The sequence below is a fragment of the Danio rerio genome, chromosome 9 (assembly GCF_049306965.1).
Source record: "Danio rerio strain Tuebingen ecotype United States chromosome 9, GRCz12tu, whole genome shotgun sequence".
Lineage (NCBI taxonomy): Eukaryota > Metazoa > Chordata > Actinopteri > Cypriniformes > Danionidae > Danio > Danio rerio.
The window spans coordinates 4,408,548-4,425,199 of record NC_133184.1 but is presented as its reverse complement, the minus strand read 5'-3'; the positions used below and the strand labels follow the sequence as shown (position 1 = coordinate 4,425,199).

General features: G+C 37.2%; 1 protein-coding gene across 13 annotated transcripts in view; it reads right to left on the bottom strand.

Moving 5' to 3' along the window:
- kalrna (kalirin RhoGEF kinase a) overlaps positions 1-16,652 on the bottom strand; it is a 273,633-nt gene that overhangs the window by 19,146 nt on the left and 237,835 nt on the right. For 4 of the 13 annotated variants that reach the window (XM_017357741.4, XM_021478826.3, XM_009304454.5 and 1 more), the window contains 13 exons: positions 16,037-16,132; positions 13,992-14,107; positions 13,679-13,745; positions 11,403-11,506; positions 11,248-11,317; positions 11,076-11,162; positions 8,993-9,085; positions 8,837-8,887; positions 8,114-8,191; positions 6,285-6,470; positions 4,867-5,038; positions 4,573-4,781; positions 1,872-2,128 (listed from right to left, as the gene is read on the bottom strand). In XM_017357741.4, the coding sequence (XP_017213230.2) occupies positions 1,872-2,128; positions 4,573-4,781; positions 4,867-5,038; positions 6,285-6,470; positions 8,114-8,191; positions 8,837-8,887; positions 8,993-9,085; positions 11,076-11,162; positions 11,248-11,317; positions 11,403-11,506; positions 13,679-13,745; positions 13,992-14,107; positions 16,037-16,132 (1,586 nt within the window). Of the gene's footprint in view, positions 1-1,118; positions 2,129-4,572; positions 4,782-4,866; positions 5,039-6,284; positions 6,471-8,113; positions 8,706-8,836; positions 8,888-8,992; positions 9,086-11,075; positions 11,163-11,247; positions 11,318-11,402; positions 11,507-13,678; positions 13,746-13,991; positions 14,108-16,036; positions 16,133-16,652 lie in introns of those variants that run through there. The other 9 variants (XM_009304450.5, XM_073912398.1, XM_073912399.1 and 6 more) reach the window with 6 other exon arrangements.

Here is a 16,652-nt window from a genome sequence, read left to right as displayed (position 1 = left end):
CTGAAATTCGGTACCAGTCGATACTGACATTTTAAAAGTTCCAATAACATTTGAGCGCGTTTTTAAACACTGCTGATTTGCCATTGTGTTCACATGCTCAACAGAAATGACTGTGATTGGCCGTGAAGGTCATCAGTTTACCAAACTCACTGCTGTGCACACCGGAGCATTTCAAAGTCATAGCTGATTTGTCTATAAGCTGACATACGAGCGATCTGCTGATGAATTGTGGCTTCAAAACACTCCAGTGTGCTTTCACACTTGGTTCAATTGCCTGGACCGTACTCAAGTTTGATTGTCCCTGCTTGCCACCTTTTCGGTTAGTTTGTGTTCACACTGTCTTTTTTCCTTCTGAACCCTGGAACGCTTGTGTCATCGAGCTGCTGTTGTGTGTACTGCTGTTGCTAGGTGACAGAGACAAAAGCAAAGCACCTAAATGGAATGACGTCCACACATTGCGGTCATTTTGCTGTTACTGAATCTTTTGGTTTTGGAAAGCGACTCGCGTCCATCTGCCGCAAAAATATTAGAAACGTTCAGAACATAACGCAAGCAGACATTATCACTGTGCTTACCCTGGCTCAGTCCCGCTTGTCACCAATGTGATAAACACATACACACAAACACACAAAAATAAACGTTATACAAACTATAGTTTGTTGTATTGTTTGCGGTTTACTTCCATTATTTGGTTAGATTCATACCAGAAGTAAACCGGACCAGAGTTTGCATTAACCGTACCCCAGACCACCTCTTTCTGGCGGACTCGGGTACGGTTCGTGGGTGCGCAACCGAGTTCAGAAGACACGTTCACACTAGCTAAACTTACAGTACTCTGACGTCAAACAAACCGGGGTGCGGACCTGTGTGAAGCACCCTCAGTAAACATCAGTGAGTTTAGTGAACTGATGACCATCATGGCCAATCACAGTCATGTCTGTTGAGCATGTGAACACAAAGGCAAATCAGCGCGGTTTAAGAACGCGCTCAAACATTTAAAATTTTTTAGTATTGATTGGTAACAAAATCATCGTGACAACCCCTTTGTTGTCACCTTTTTAGTATCAATTTTCATGGTGGACATAATAAAACAAAAATAAAACTGTCAGAATAAATTGTTAAGTCATGCGCATGTCAAAAATTTATTTTACATATTTAATATACAATTAAAATCATTAGTTACACTACAACATTGCAACTGTAGTTCTATTGCACAAACCTGACTTCATTAATTAAGGTTCACTTAAATAGTGCAAAAAGGCTCTTTACAGGAATGTGCTACAAACAATAAAGAAACCAACAGTATTTACAATAAACTGCCAAAAATGTGATCCTGTAGAACAAAAAATCTGTACAAAAATACAATTAAAACACAAACCCAAATTATATATATAAAAAAATTGCCATAGACAACAGTATATGTCCTCCACCAGGAGAAACAGGCCAAATCATTCAAAAGGCCTTGCTAGCTTTCTTTTCATTTCTTTCTTAGTTTCACACACACATACACACACACACGAACAAACAAAACAATAATCATATCAACAAAAGCAAAGAAACAATAAAAACTTGGTGTTAGGAACTGAAATAAGAGTCCAGACATTTCCATTTCCACACTGATGTAAGATTCTTCACAAATCCTCATTCTACAAAACGACGCGTCTTTGAAAAATGTTTTGTATGTTCACTTTTTAACTTAAAAAAAAAAAAAACTCAAGAAGAAAATCAAAACCTCCCGTGCAAAAAGCTCCAAAACATCCAGGTTAGTTCCAACATAATGGGGTGGGGGTGCTCAAAATGAAGGGGGCGGGGGAGGGGTGCAGTCTTAAACAATCCAATCAGAGCTCCGGTTAGTGTTGATTGACACTTACTTGATGCTTGCGTCTGCAGTAGTGTCTATGAGAGGTTTTGTGACGGGGCCTAGGATGTGTCCCGGCACCCAGCCCTCTGCAGGTGGTGATTGGCTATTTGCGGGTCGGTACACAAGGTACATGTTCTGCTGGTTAGTGGCCAGTACCTGCACGGCCTCACCCTGTGTGACACAGATCTCATTCTCTTTCAGTGCAGTATAATCTTGAGTCACCATCAAGGAGGACGATGTACCGTTGCAGCCCAAGCCTTCAAACTGCTGGAGAAATCACACACAAACGCAGCATACAACACACAAAACACACAATAAATAATAATTATAATATGGTAAAAACACAATTCCATCTAAAATTTCAATGGTCAACAATATAATAGTTAGCAAGGATGACTAGGATATGGAGTAGCTTATAGTATTCGCCTTGGTTGTCATATATGTACAGTTGAAGTACCCTCCTGAATTATTAGCAACCTGTATATTTCTGTTCTAAGCATAATAGTTTAATAACTCATTTCTAATAACTGATTTCGGTCACACTTTATATTAAGTGTCCTTAACTACTATGTACTTGCATCAAAAAAATAAATACAATGTACTTACTGCGTTCATAATGTATTTAAGAACATTTGTAGTGCTCTTGCGTTGGGATAGGGGTTGGGTTATTAATTAGGAACTATTAATTCCTGTGTAAGTACATATTTGTTAAGGCCACTTAATATAAAGTGGGACCATCGCACTCGGATCCACGGCAAAACAATTGGTCCAAGATCACCTGAATGAGGTGGTGTCGGTTAGATTGAAACGAACTCTGGAGTGGATTGATTGCAGTGAAGTAAGCAATACGATCTAACAAACTAATGAACCAGGATCATCACAGCGAATTATGGTTATGTAATAGGCATTAAGGGTGTCACGATCCTCCAAATCCTCGATTCGATTACATTTTTGATTCTAAAGGCACGATTCGATTCGATTTTCGATTATGAATAATTAATTAATGAATGACCAATTAATTATTTGTAGCCTACCGTTTAAACTACCTGACCTGCATGGTCTTTGTTTTACCCATAAACAAATCATACAGTAAATGAATAAAGGCAAGATACACACATAATTACCACCTGTTAATCACTTTTTCTGCGGGACTCGTGAATAGGCAGTGATCTGTGTCGTTATAATGGCGTCGGTAAAAAAGACGCACAACCAACAGGAACCAGCCAACAGTATCTGAGGTGTTCGCTAAAATGACTAAGTACAAGTGAGTGAAAGATTGAAGCAGTCCTCTGACTGCCTGGACCTGCTGTCTCGAGCGCATGGCTGTGTGTGCGTCTGTGTCTGTGTGGTCACGTGATGTGCATTTTCAGAGGTAGAGAGGAAGGAGGGCTGCTCAGAAATGCTACACGCCACTGTGGATGTCAAATCGTTGTCGTTCTAAAATGCCATTTAAAAACAAAGACAGTGTAAACAGGGCCTCAGTGTGTACTTTTCGCGAGCGGATTTGCAACGGGGGTGGGCGGAGGATCGCGATATCGGTGTTGTCTATCGGACGAACCATACGTAATACGTACATAGCATTGCATAACTGTGTTTTTTTTTTTTGTCGACAACACGAACGTTGTCAACATAACTCACTGGAAATCCAAAATGCTTACACACCGGCGACTTCATTGAAAGAGGAGAGGGTTTAAGCTCTGTCGGCGGGTCTCCTGCTTCTGCAGTTTAACAAGCACTTCAACAAGCCTGCTTTTTTCCCGCTTGGCAAGCCAAGCTGACGTGACATGGGGGCGTGGCAACATCGACAATTCTATTTTTTGATTCGATAATCGAAATTGAGCATAAATTTCGTTCGATTTCGATTAAAAATCTAAATCGTGACACCCCAAATAGGCATATATACGGCTATATGAAAAGAGAATGGCGAGTAGGGTGGGATGTCATTCCTACCGGTAAATTTGTGTTTCATGTTAAATAAAAAAAGTGAAAGATTAGGAAATATGACCGAACTGCAGTCTTGGTTTATCTGTTATTTCTCTCTATAATGGATAATTCTAGCCAAATTTTATGTATTTAATAGTCTTACCTCACAGCACAGCTTTTCGCTTAGAATGTCTTAATGCTCATAGTCATAAATTACAATAATGACGTATAACAGCTGAGCGGGAAAACAAACCGTGGAACTCTGACCAATGTGAGTAGAGTTTAGTAGAGTTTGAGTCCGGGTCTCTATAGTATTTACATGTAATGTCTCGGCTTTCTATTTAAAAAAAACATGGCGGTTCCTTTGTTTACGTTCTGTGTAGCTCCACAAGCTTGTGACGTATCTCTGTAACCAATCAGCATTCAGCTGCACGTGTAGCTCCACCTTTTGATACCCTTTCTCCCATTTGCTACCTTTTAGAAAGGGTGCCGAAAAAAATGGTATGGTATGGTTTGGTTCGTTATGCTTTTTGACAGTGGAAACGGCCATAAAAGCGTACCAAATCCAAACCGTACCATACCACTCAGTGGAAACGGGCCATTAGCTATTTTGGTCCCTTTAGGAACTTTGCCTTATAAAAGAAAATATTTCGATTACATTGTGACATTTTTAATCCCTGTTTTGGAACAAAACAATCGATCTTCATCTATTCACCACACAGAGAATTTCAGCACAAACATTTTCTTAAATGATCTATTTATGGTTAACAGAGGTACTGTGTTCTCACCCTGCGGTATCTTTCAGAGCATGGACCACCATTGGAGGTAGATAGCTTTAGCGGGGTGGAGCTCCGTCCAGACAGAGAGGGTTTCTCTGCTCCGAGTGAAACCGTGGAGCAGGGCCTGCTGTTGGACTGACCCATCCGCCCAGAAGAGTTCCGGGTCAGAGATTGAGAGCCACTACGCTCCTTCTGATACTCAATAGGAGACTGCAGAGCTGTAGATACATGCACCTAATTATTTTAATGGCTCAGCAAAAATGAGAGTTCATTCAAATGTACAAGATTTATGTGATGTTTTACCTGACAAGAAGTTGCTTTGTAAATCTAGTAGTTGGGTGATATGCTGAACCCAGACTTGTTTAATGTCCGTGTTTGCTGCTTGAAGGGTAAAACGTTCTGCCGACCCACGACACGACAGCACAAACTTGCATGGATCATTTTCAACATGCTCTTCCAAGTCAAGGAAGCTCACCTGCGCAAAAATACAAGTCACACATGACTTCAGCTGTCTTGCAGCATTAGCTATGTCTCCATCCGTCTATTTTTATCCCTTATTTAATGACTTGGGCTGGCCGATTAATCGGTTTTCATGCACATATTGTGAGTAAAGCCAGCTGTAGTAAATGTCCAACACTTGAGTTCAGATAGAGCAACATTCACTACACAGAATCAAAAGTATCCTGAAAAGCTACGCAAAACTGTATTTAAAATCGAGTGAAATCAAGGTAATCATACTGTGATTATGACAGCTGTTAGCACCGTTTCTCAGTGACCTATGATTGTGAAAATACCACATTTAATAATGTTATTACGCTCAACTCACTTCATAACTATTGGCAAGTGTTTGAAATGAATTCTTCTGTGGAATGATACAACACAATCTCACGGCAATTTGTAACTTTTTCATTAAGTGGCTAATTCGTATGAATTCGTACAATCTTATTCTTACAATTTAGTACGATTTGCTCATCCCCCAATGACGGTTGTGTTTAGGGGTGGGGTTAGGTGCCACGCCTCCTTTTTAAAATCATACAATTTCGTACGACTGAACTCGTACGAATTAGCCACTAAACTGGCAAAACATTAACGTCTTACGTTTTCCCGTGAGATCAGAATGAATAATTCCGTAATTGTGTGAATATTAGTCTCGCTGAATCAATGAACCACTTATATTGATTATTATTTTAAGTTAAATACTGTTTATTATGCAACGCTAATGGCATTCATGAGTTTCTTCTTCATGAGTGTTTGGAGTTTCTGCACAAGAGTGCCCTCTAGCTTCAGAGGAGATGTACTGCTGATCACACAACCATGCTTCATTGACTAGTTGTGCATGACAATCGATTTATCATATAGGAAATTGATTGCTGTTTATTTTCGATGAATCTCCAAGCCCTTTAAAATACGATGCAAATTCAACACTTTTCACAGCTTTTTTCTACAAAAAACATTAATAAAATGCACATTTATATGCCTGTTTTTTGACAAAAATATATAAGCAACCCTGTTAACCTCCAGGGTGGCATAATAATAAAAATAAAAAGGTTGATGTACAAATAGTCTAATCATACAAATAATACTGCAAAATACTATTTTGCTGATGAAATTTGTCACATTCAATATAAGCTTAGCGTATAGTATACATAAAAAACAATGTACTTTGTGCTTAATATACTTTATTCTAAAATAAAGTCAATAATTAACAGTGGTTCAGTTACCTTTATGCTCTTCTTGAACTGGTACCCTGGAGTGGAAGAGCCTTTACGTAACAGCTCGCTGAAGATGACAATTTGTTCGAACAGGAAAACCCTGCGCTCTTTACTGCGGGACAGAACGCCAGAGTCCTGCTCGGTCACAAAGAACGTCTCCTGCTGCAAGAGTTTTCCTTGACTCGTCAACTTCCCCTGAAGGACACGAACATACAAAACTTAACATTCTAAATCATGATGTCTCAAAGAACTCACTAACTATAAGCTACTGAAGAGAACATTAACATGTCAATGATTCGGAAGGAAGCTTGAATTGTGTCAAAATTTTAATTTTCAACATTTCAACCACAAAATGTTAATTCTTGCCATAAGTGTAAAAAAAGTAATTACTAATTACATATTTAAAATTGTATTTAAATTACATTTTTAGTTACTCAATAAGTAATTAAATGAATTTACTCAACACAACTTAAAACTTAGTGGTGACATGGTGGATCAGTGGTTAGCACTGCTGCCTCACAGCAGCATCCTGGCTGGGCCAGATGGTGTTTTTGTGTGGAGTTTGCATGTTCTCTCTGTGTTCACATGGGTTTTCTCTGTGTGCTCCAGTTTTCCCCCACAGTCCAAAGATATGCACTATGGGTGAATTTAATAAACTAAATTGGCCTTAGTGTATGTGAATTAGTGTTTCCCAGTACTGGGTTGCATATAGAAGGGCATCTGCTGTGTAAAACATGCTGGAACATGCTGAAGTTGGCGGAACTTAATAAATGCACTTCAAATAAATCTTAATGCCACATAGACAATAGAAATAAAACTCTTTTAATTCCTTAAAACGGAGTTAAACATGACCTTTTAGCTTTATTTAAAATGTAACCCTTTAAGAATGGTTAAAAATGATATGTATCCTAACGAAACATTTAAAAACAATGACACAATATTTCATACCTACCATACATTGACATGGATTTCTGACTTTCTGTGCATAGGTTCTCAAGCATGTTCAGTCTACTTGATAAATGAATTACTCTGCTTCTCTTAATCGATTAATCCAGAACTGTTGAATTTATGAACAGTTCTTACATTGCAAAATAAATAAATTATAAGTAACTGTAATTAAATGACCTGAAAATGAAAAGTATCTCCTTACTTTAGTTACTTTTACTGTGGTAAAGTAATCTAATAACATTAAGTAGTTACTTTGTAACTAAATACACCCAACACTGGTTGCCAGTGACTATGTTTACATGGACACCAATAATTTGATTTTAATGTGATTACTCTGATTAAGAGTCGACCATGTAAACAGCAATTTTTGATTAATTTAATCAGATTAAGGTCATAATCTAAACTAAACTGATATATATATATATATATATATATATATATATATATATATATATATATATATATATATATATATATATATATATATATATATATATATAAATCTAACTAACATAATCTGAACTAAAGAGAAATCGAATTAAGACGTGTAGAGTATGCCGATTTTAGTCGCATTATTAAAGTGCATTACAGACATGTAAACAGCTTAATCCTATTATTGTCTTAATTAGATTAGGGCAAATAATTCGATCACTGATATCCATGTAAACGTAGTCATTGTTAGCTTACCCTCATGTTGTTTCAAACCCACAAGACCTTGATTAAGCTTCTAAACAAAAAAATAAATACATTTTAAATCAAACACATGAATGTGTTTGGAATCCCCTGAGGGTGAATAACTGAAGAACCTGAGCTCAATCATGGTAAAATCATCTTGTTTTTTACTACATTTTTTAGTTTGATGAAACCTCAGGAGTGAAGCCCTTTCATACCTCATATCCCTGCAGTCTTCCCAGATTCATCATGTCATTGCAAAGCTTGGGAACCTGGGACATCAGGTCAACTGCATTCTGTTGTGAAGACAAACAATAAGGCCAAGAAAAACAATTGAGCTCCGGGCACGAAATAAAAGATGCTTCAACAAATGACACAAAAGTGCAATAAAACAGTAAACTTTGTTCATTCTTCAACAATTTCTCTCTCTGCACTGGTTGCTGGTATGTCTTTTAATGGAGTTTTAAATTGTACTATTTTGGATCTTCTTATTTATCTAAAACTTGTGACCGTTAACATCTGCTAAATGTTCAGAAATCGTAAATGTTCCCAAATAAAAGTAAAAAAAAGGGATACTGGGCTTTGGCCATTGTGGAATAGTTGCCAGAAGTACACAGTGCATGAATGCATAGTGTATAGTGTGCCATTTGAGACGCAGCTTCTGTCTCCTCTCCACCAATCAGCTAGTGTGTGGTGTTCGGTCTGGCACAAAATGGCTGCCGTCGCATCATCCAGGTGGATGCTGCACACTGGTGATGGATGAGGAGATTCCCCCCATTGTGTTTAGTGATTTGAGTGCCCAGAAAAGTGCTATAAAAATGTAAGGAATTATTATTATTATTATTATTATTAGTTTACCACTTCTTATTTGGACAATCTTCACAGAATCCATAATCATGGGGAAATTGAACCAACTTCTTCAAAATTGAATGTATGTTTACCTCTATATCCTGACAATCCAGTCCTGCTTTTGTACTGTACTTCAAAACATCCTTGATAACAACAAAAACAAACAAAAAATAAATAAATTTAAATGTTGTACATCAATTAAACAGTATTATTTACTACTTGCATCAAACCGCTGATGTCCACAGTACCTTTAATAAAAGCTGGTATTTAGTAATTCTCTGAATGGGTTTAATGAGAAAATCGCTGATGCTCAGTCTGGAGTTAATGTCTTGCTGAATCCCCTGTGACCCAAACACACACAAACATGCTAATGAGATTCAAAACATAGATATACAGTTGAAGTCAGCATTATTAGCCCCACTTTGATTTTTTTCTTTTTTAAATATTTCCCAAATTATGTTTAACATAGCAAGGAAATTTTCACAGTATGTCTTAATATATTTTCTTCTGAAGAAAGTTTTATTTATTTATTTATTTATCTATTCTCGGCTAGAATAAAAGCTGTTTATAATTTTTTAAACAACATTTAAGGACAAAATTATTAGCTCCTTTAAGCTATATGTATTTTTTTACTATACAGAAAAAACCATTGTTACACAATAACTTGCCTAATTACCCTAACCCACCTAGTTAACCTAATTAACCTAGTTAAGCCTTTAAATGTCTCTTTAAGCTGTATAGAAGTGTCTTGAAAAATATCTAGTCAAATGTTATTTACTGTCATCATGGCAAAGATAAAAGAAATCACTTAATAGAAGTGAGTTATTAAAACTATTATGTTCAGAAATGTGTTGAAACTTGTATTATTGTCGCTGAGTGAACGAGTCACTCATAACGAAGATTTATTCACAAACGAATCACTCCCTCTGTTAGAATCAGAAGTAAAAGCAGGAGAGGGGGTGTGTTTCAGGACACAAATTAGATCAAATTTAACTGGTAGGGAGGATAATACATTTCCATGCAGACAAACACATGCCCTTTATCAGCAATGCCCGTGCGGTCACTTATCCATCAATGTAGAAAAGTGATGTCAAATTATAATTTGTGTAATTCAAAAAATATATATTTGCATACTGACCATATTTTTTCCTAATTTCTGTTTTACGGAGAGAATATTTCTTTAACACATTTCTAAACATATTAGTGGTATTAACTCATTTCTAATAACCGATTTGTTTTATCTTTGCCATTATGACAGTAAAAAATATTTGACTAGATACTCTTCAAGACACTAGTATTCAGCTTAAAGTGACATTTAAAGGCTTAACTAGGTTAACTAGGCAGGTTAGGGTAATTGGGCAAGTTATTTTATAATGTTGGTTTGTTTTGTGGACTATCAAAAAACATATTGCTTAAATGGGCTAATAATTATGACCTTAAAATGGGTTTTAAAAAATTAAGAACTGTTTTTATTCTAGCTGAAATAAAACAACAGTTCCTCCAGAAGAAAAAAATATTAGACATACTGTGAAAATTTCCTTAGTGCACCTTAGCCCCACATTCATTTCAAAGGTGTGCTACTCTGTAGTAAAATAGCGGCTCTATTGACACATTCCTTACAATAGACAACAATATCGTAGGCAACATCTAATGTAAATATTTATGGATTCAAAATATTGCAAGTACATAAAAAAGTTTTTGAAATTCTGGTTGCATAATCCCTAAAGGCAGAGTATGTAATTTTCACATATCCACACTAAAGAAAGGCGTACTTTGATGATGGAATGACTGAGTGTGGAATCAAGGATGTTGTCATCTTTATAACATCCTAGTATTCAGCAAAGTACAGAGTCATACTTAGCTGAAGTATTCAAAACGTATTATCATGGTACTATAGTATGAAGCAAAGTAATGATAAAGCTATGGAAGTGAAATGAGTGTGCTGATGATAGAAGAGCACGTCACAACATGAAACCAGTGAGAGAGAAAAAAGAAAAGAAAATGCACGATAAAATAAAATATATTGTGTTCATGGAGAAAAAGTTAATGACATTTTAAAAGAACATATTTTAAAGCAGTAATCACAATACCGTGAAACCAGGATATCTTTATCCAAGGTTATTATACCATCACAGTCTTAAACAGGCCCATGCCTATTGCCCAGCCCTATGTTTTCAGTTGTATTTAAACTTAGTGCCGTTTCCCGAGATTTTCTTCACGAGCAAAACATGTATCATAAATGTCAGCCCAATAATCCAAAGGTCAATGAGGGCAAAGGTCTGGCTTTTTTGCAAAGGGAACCAGGATGATAGTAAACCAAGTGCATCTTACCTCAAAGTATGAATCATATTCTGCAACGATGAACTCGGATTTGGGTTTGTTCTGACAGTAAACTACATACATGTGTAACCGTCTCTCCTGCACACACAAGACACAAGAACTTAACGAGCAATGCCTTAACACAGTTCAACCAAATCACAGCTCATGTCAAACACATACTTACATGTTTACAGAACAGTTCAGGCAGTTTTTCGTGATCTTCCAGGCATTTCTCCAGTTCTCCAACAAAAAAACTTCAACAGCAATTGACAACAGAATTACTTTCATTTCCACCATTTGTCGTCCGCAAATAAGAATAAGACAACCTGAGAAACATACTCTTTGTGCCAGTCATAGATTTGGTGAATGTTTCCGAAGACGATCTTATCTTTTCCTTTCATGTTATCAGGAACTCCTTTCTCCTCGATTCTCTTCATAAACCCCTTCAGAAAAACCAAATGTTGTAGCAATGATAAGCAACAGTAATGCACATGTCCATCTATAGTGTTTGTAAATGATAATAAACAAACAGTAGGATGACATCACTTCCACTCAAGTAAAAGCTCTTATGATTCAAATGCAAAAGCAGAGTAAAACAAGGTAGGAAAGAAAAATGAATAAAGTTTAAAGAGAAAGGACTTATATTGATGCTACATCTCATCAAATGTGCCTTCAGTCACTATCATAGGCCCCGTTTACACTGTCAGGTCTTGATGCCCAATTCCGATTTGTTGCTTATATTTGATTTGTTTGCCTGTCTGTTTACACATTGTTTTAATTGTGACGCATATCTATTTCATGCATTTACACTTGCTATACAATTACGATGTCGCGTATGCATAAAGGCGGGTTCTAGCATCTGTGCCACACTAGCCACGATGGAAGAAATTGTCTTGTTTTTAGCTCTGCGAAATATGCGTGGTGTAGTATAAGCTGTGAATGGTTCAGTCCAGATTTACCCCCACGCAGTTTATGTAATGGTATGGCCCTGATGTGTGTGTGTGTAGTTGAAGATGTAGCCTTTGCCTGTGTGCGCACTGGTGCATACTGTACCTGTCAACATTGGGATGTGAAAATAAGGGATATGCCCACCATAATAAGGGATTCCCCCAACTACCCCCCCTCCCCCCTAAAAATATCCCCAAATTACTAAATAGGTTAATTTGGAGCTGTTTCATTGTAAATAAATAAACAGTTAAATGGTCAGTAATACGTTTTTAAATTATTATTAACAAAAGAAAAATAAATATATACATTAGCAGCAAATACATTAGCAAACAGTTCAGCTTATTAAAATCAATAGCTATTATAATGAAATAGAATCCAGCTATCAATCTCATTATCCGTTACTCCACTGTATAACTTACACATTCTGATTAAAGAGCAACGAATGAATCTCTCATTTATTAAGATTGTTCTATTAGATTAAATAAGAGGTGTCACTTTAAAAATGCACACATCTAATGTTATAATGAAAGCATTCGACTGCTTTCCTAACTTTTTATGCTCATTTAAGACGAAATTAGTTGTGTTTGGAAAAAAAAAAAAACACCAAGATCGACATCTTTATATGTTATTATTAATAATTATGTGTGTATGTCTGTTTAAACATGCACATAAAAGCCAGACCATCTGTTTATCACTATGGAGCACGTCAGCTGACAGTCATGGAACATTAAGTTATATGACTGTTTTGAGGATTGTATAGGATGAGCGACGGCACTTGTAATCAAAAGGAAATGGAATTGCGGCGTTTTTAATATTTATTTATAAGTGTTTTTATTCCTAAACAAAGTGAAAGCACAGAAGACTCACGTTGTAGAGCAAGGAGCGACCCCTGGTGGTTCGGGGGTATGGGTTGCGTATAGGGAGGCTATAGAGAGAAAGACTAAAAATACGGGAGAAATACGGGAAAATACCTTTACGGGATGATAGCGGGATAGAACTGTAAAATACGGGAGAATCCCGGGAAAAACGGGAGGGTTGACAGGTATGCACAGGTGTTGGAGTGAATAAAGTTGTTCTATGTGTAGCCCGCAGTGCGTGTATTAATAGCGACAAAAAGCAAAAGTTACAACACGAAGTTCGCCCAACTTTAAAATGATTTTGAGGCGGAGGTGGGAAAGGGCCGTCATCGCAGCCTGCGCTTATGGTTTATATGCTTTATGATGTCCTCCACCATTCAGAGGAATTTGTGGGTACGAGAGAGATCTCAGGTCTGGTGGGAGCAAATTGTGGCGATCGACCACTTTCCTCCTCTGTTTCCTCTGTTGTTGTTTATCGCGTCGGCATCTCCACACACTCTCTTCCTTCTGTCATTAAACCGTGGAGAAGCACCACATTGTCAGAAGTTTAATGATGTACAGAACGGAATGCCTCAATAAATCCGATCTGCCTGTTTACATGAGTCGCATTGTCACATATCCGATCTATATCTGATTTATTTCCACATATGAAGGAGGCCGATCTCTGAAACCGATCTCTGAATATCCGAATAGAACAGATCCGATCTGTGTCCCATAGGAGCAAAAAAACGGAATTGGGTCTCATTTAACGGGCAGTGTAAACAGAGTGTCGTTATGTTTGCTGTTTTCTGTTAAAAGCTTGTTTCTCACCTCAACCACAATTCCCAGATCTTTAACATAGTCTTTTTCCGTTTGGATTAATTCCTTGACTACAAACCTACAAAAGAAGAAGCATAGTATAGTTAATAAAGATTGTTTTTTCAACTGACACGAAAGGATTCATCTATAAATTTTAGATCAGGCACAATACACTTTTTATTTAATGGTCTTGTGGTAAAAATTCAATTTTATTCAAACAAAACATAAATAATAATGAATAAATACATCAAGAATTACTTTAATAGTTCCTGATAATAAATGAAATGTACAATTTACAAATAAGTGAAAGGCAGGTGTCTCTTACATTCGTCCTCGTAGCGCTTTGGCTTTCTGCTCTAGTTCTGGGTTTCTGGGTGGAATCGGGCTCTGCTCTGCTGGATTGACTGAGCTGAATCCCGGGTATGAGCCTGGCTCCAGTGTCTAGAGGAACACAGACAAGACAAACACGCTCAGATTCAATCCCTGTATTTGGCAGAAGCCAGACCTGATGTGGGAAAACACAAACAGTGTGTGTCTCTGTGTGTGTGAGACAGCCCTAAACATCATCAGACCTACTCAAGACATTCTGAGGAGAAAAAGAAAATTCACTTAAGCTAACAAAGTGAACCACAAACTGTTGGAGTCAGAATTATTAACCCTCCTGAATAATCAGCCCCCCTCCACTGTATGTTTTATTTCTACAATTTTTGCTTAACAGAAATTTCTAAACGTAATAGTTTTATTAACTCCTTTCTTATAACTGAATTCTTTGCCATGATGACAGTACATAATATGTTACTTGATATTTTTCAAGATACTAGTATTCAGCTTAAAGTGACATTTAAAGGCTTAACTAGGTTAATTGGACAAGGGTAATTAGGCAAGTCATATAATGACAGTAATGACAAATGTATCGATGTTCCTTCTTTGGGCAAGTTTGAAAGGTTTTTTAAGAGTTTTGAAGGCTGTTTGTCACTTTATCATTATCAGAGCTGACTTCATTTATTGTCAGGAAGTTGTTGAGACTTTTATTTCAGTGTGTTGATGTACTGTCTGCAAGAGATGCACTTTTTGCAATCGTCTAGGCTGATTCCAATTTTCCTTTTTGCTAAGTGTGATCGTCGCTACAGATATTGACCGAATCTGATTTTCTTTCTAAAAAAAAAACAAAAAAAAAACATTTGTATAATTATTTTTTAGGGGTTTTCACCTTTATTGTCAGGACAGTAGAGATTAACAAACAGGAAAGCATGGGGAGCAGATAGAGGGGAAGGATCGGCAAAGGATCTCGAGTCTGGAATCGAACTCGGGTTGCCGCGAGCACCTGGGTGCTACATGTCGACGCACTAACTACTAGACTTAATAATAACTATTATTAATAATAATAATTTATTCATTCATTCATTCATGTTCTTTTTGGCTTAGTCCCCTTAAAAAAGACAGTTTTCCCTTATCAACAGTACAAAGCTTAGAAGAACCATATCCTTATAATACTGGTGTAATGAGCTGTATTTAATAGTGTATAGCAGTGGTCACCAAACTTGTTCCTGGAGGGCCCGTGTCCTGCAGATTTTAGCTCCAACCCTATTCAAACACACCTGAACATCTATATAAAACATCTATAATTGTAAAAAAATAAATAAAGCTGACTACTTCGCAGATTTTGCCTATTGCAGGTTATTTTTAGAACAAATCTCCTGTGAATGACAAGGGACCACTGTAAACTTATTGCCTTAAAATTTCAATAATTATTTAAAAAATAAGTTAATCTTATTAACTCTTTCCCTGCCACTGTTTTTTTAAGTTGCCAGCATTTTTGATTTTCACCTAAATTTGACAGCCCTCAGAATATTTTCATCCAGTAATATAATATATATCAAACTAAAGATCCCACCCTCTGCTTTAAAACCAATTTATTTTATCTTCATGTGTTCATGTTTTATATCCACTTAAATCCATGTAGATTTCATGAAAAAGTAACTACTTTGTAATGTATACATTATCTTGTCAATAGCAAGGAAAGCACTAAGCCAACTTAATTAAGCCAGCTTAACCATTCCAAGTTACAACTGACTCATTTTTAAAGTAAAGTCAACTCATTGCTTTTAAGGCAACACGTTTACTCTTTTTTTTTTCAACTAATCGTGTTTTACAGTGTATAAACAAATGTCAAATGTACATCAAACAGATCAACACTTGTGACTTGTGTGCAGATTAACTCATTAATGCAGCACATGCCCAAGCATTAGTGATTGTCTCAAAGCAAGGGGGAAAAGAAAGACAGAAAAAGAGGAAAACCCGGAGGTTGTTGGATCAGTCCCTTCCTGCCAGAGGAGGGAAATCAGGTTTGGGTTCAGCAGCCCTACTCACCATTTTAGTTTTGACCAGTTTTTCTATAGCACTGACAAGCTCAGCAGCACTGGGGACATCAGCCGAGCTCTGCCGGGAAGCCAGAAGCACAGACGACTACAGGGGACAGCAGTGGAGGAGGGGAGAGACATTAGATGGAGGAAAAACACACAGGCAGGTCAGAACAGCAGCTGCTCAGGGTACTGGAGAAGCAGTTAGCATGATAAAGCTTTGGTATGAGAAGAGAAGAGAAGAGAAGAGAAGAGAAGAGAAGAGAAGGCCTGTGACAATCTTAAGCCTGGTTTATACTTCTGCGTCAAGTGACCGGCGTAACCCACGGCGCATGCACGCGCGTAGCTGTGCATTTATACTTCTGCGCGTTGTCTCTAATGGTCTGCATTACACTTTCAAAACACTAGTTGGCAGTGAGGTGTTAATATTCCTGTGTCGAGTTTCTTCGCTGCTGTTTTGTTTTCCTGAACACTTCCGGGATGTACAAGTGGCTCAAACTCGCTCATTTTGAGGTAGGAAGCGGCGGACGTGCAACAACTTTAACTATGAGGTAAACACAAAACAAAACTTTCCATCCGGAGCTCCTTCACAGGACTCCACACTTGTAAACAATCGCTCCATCAGG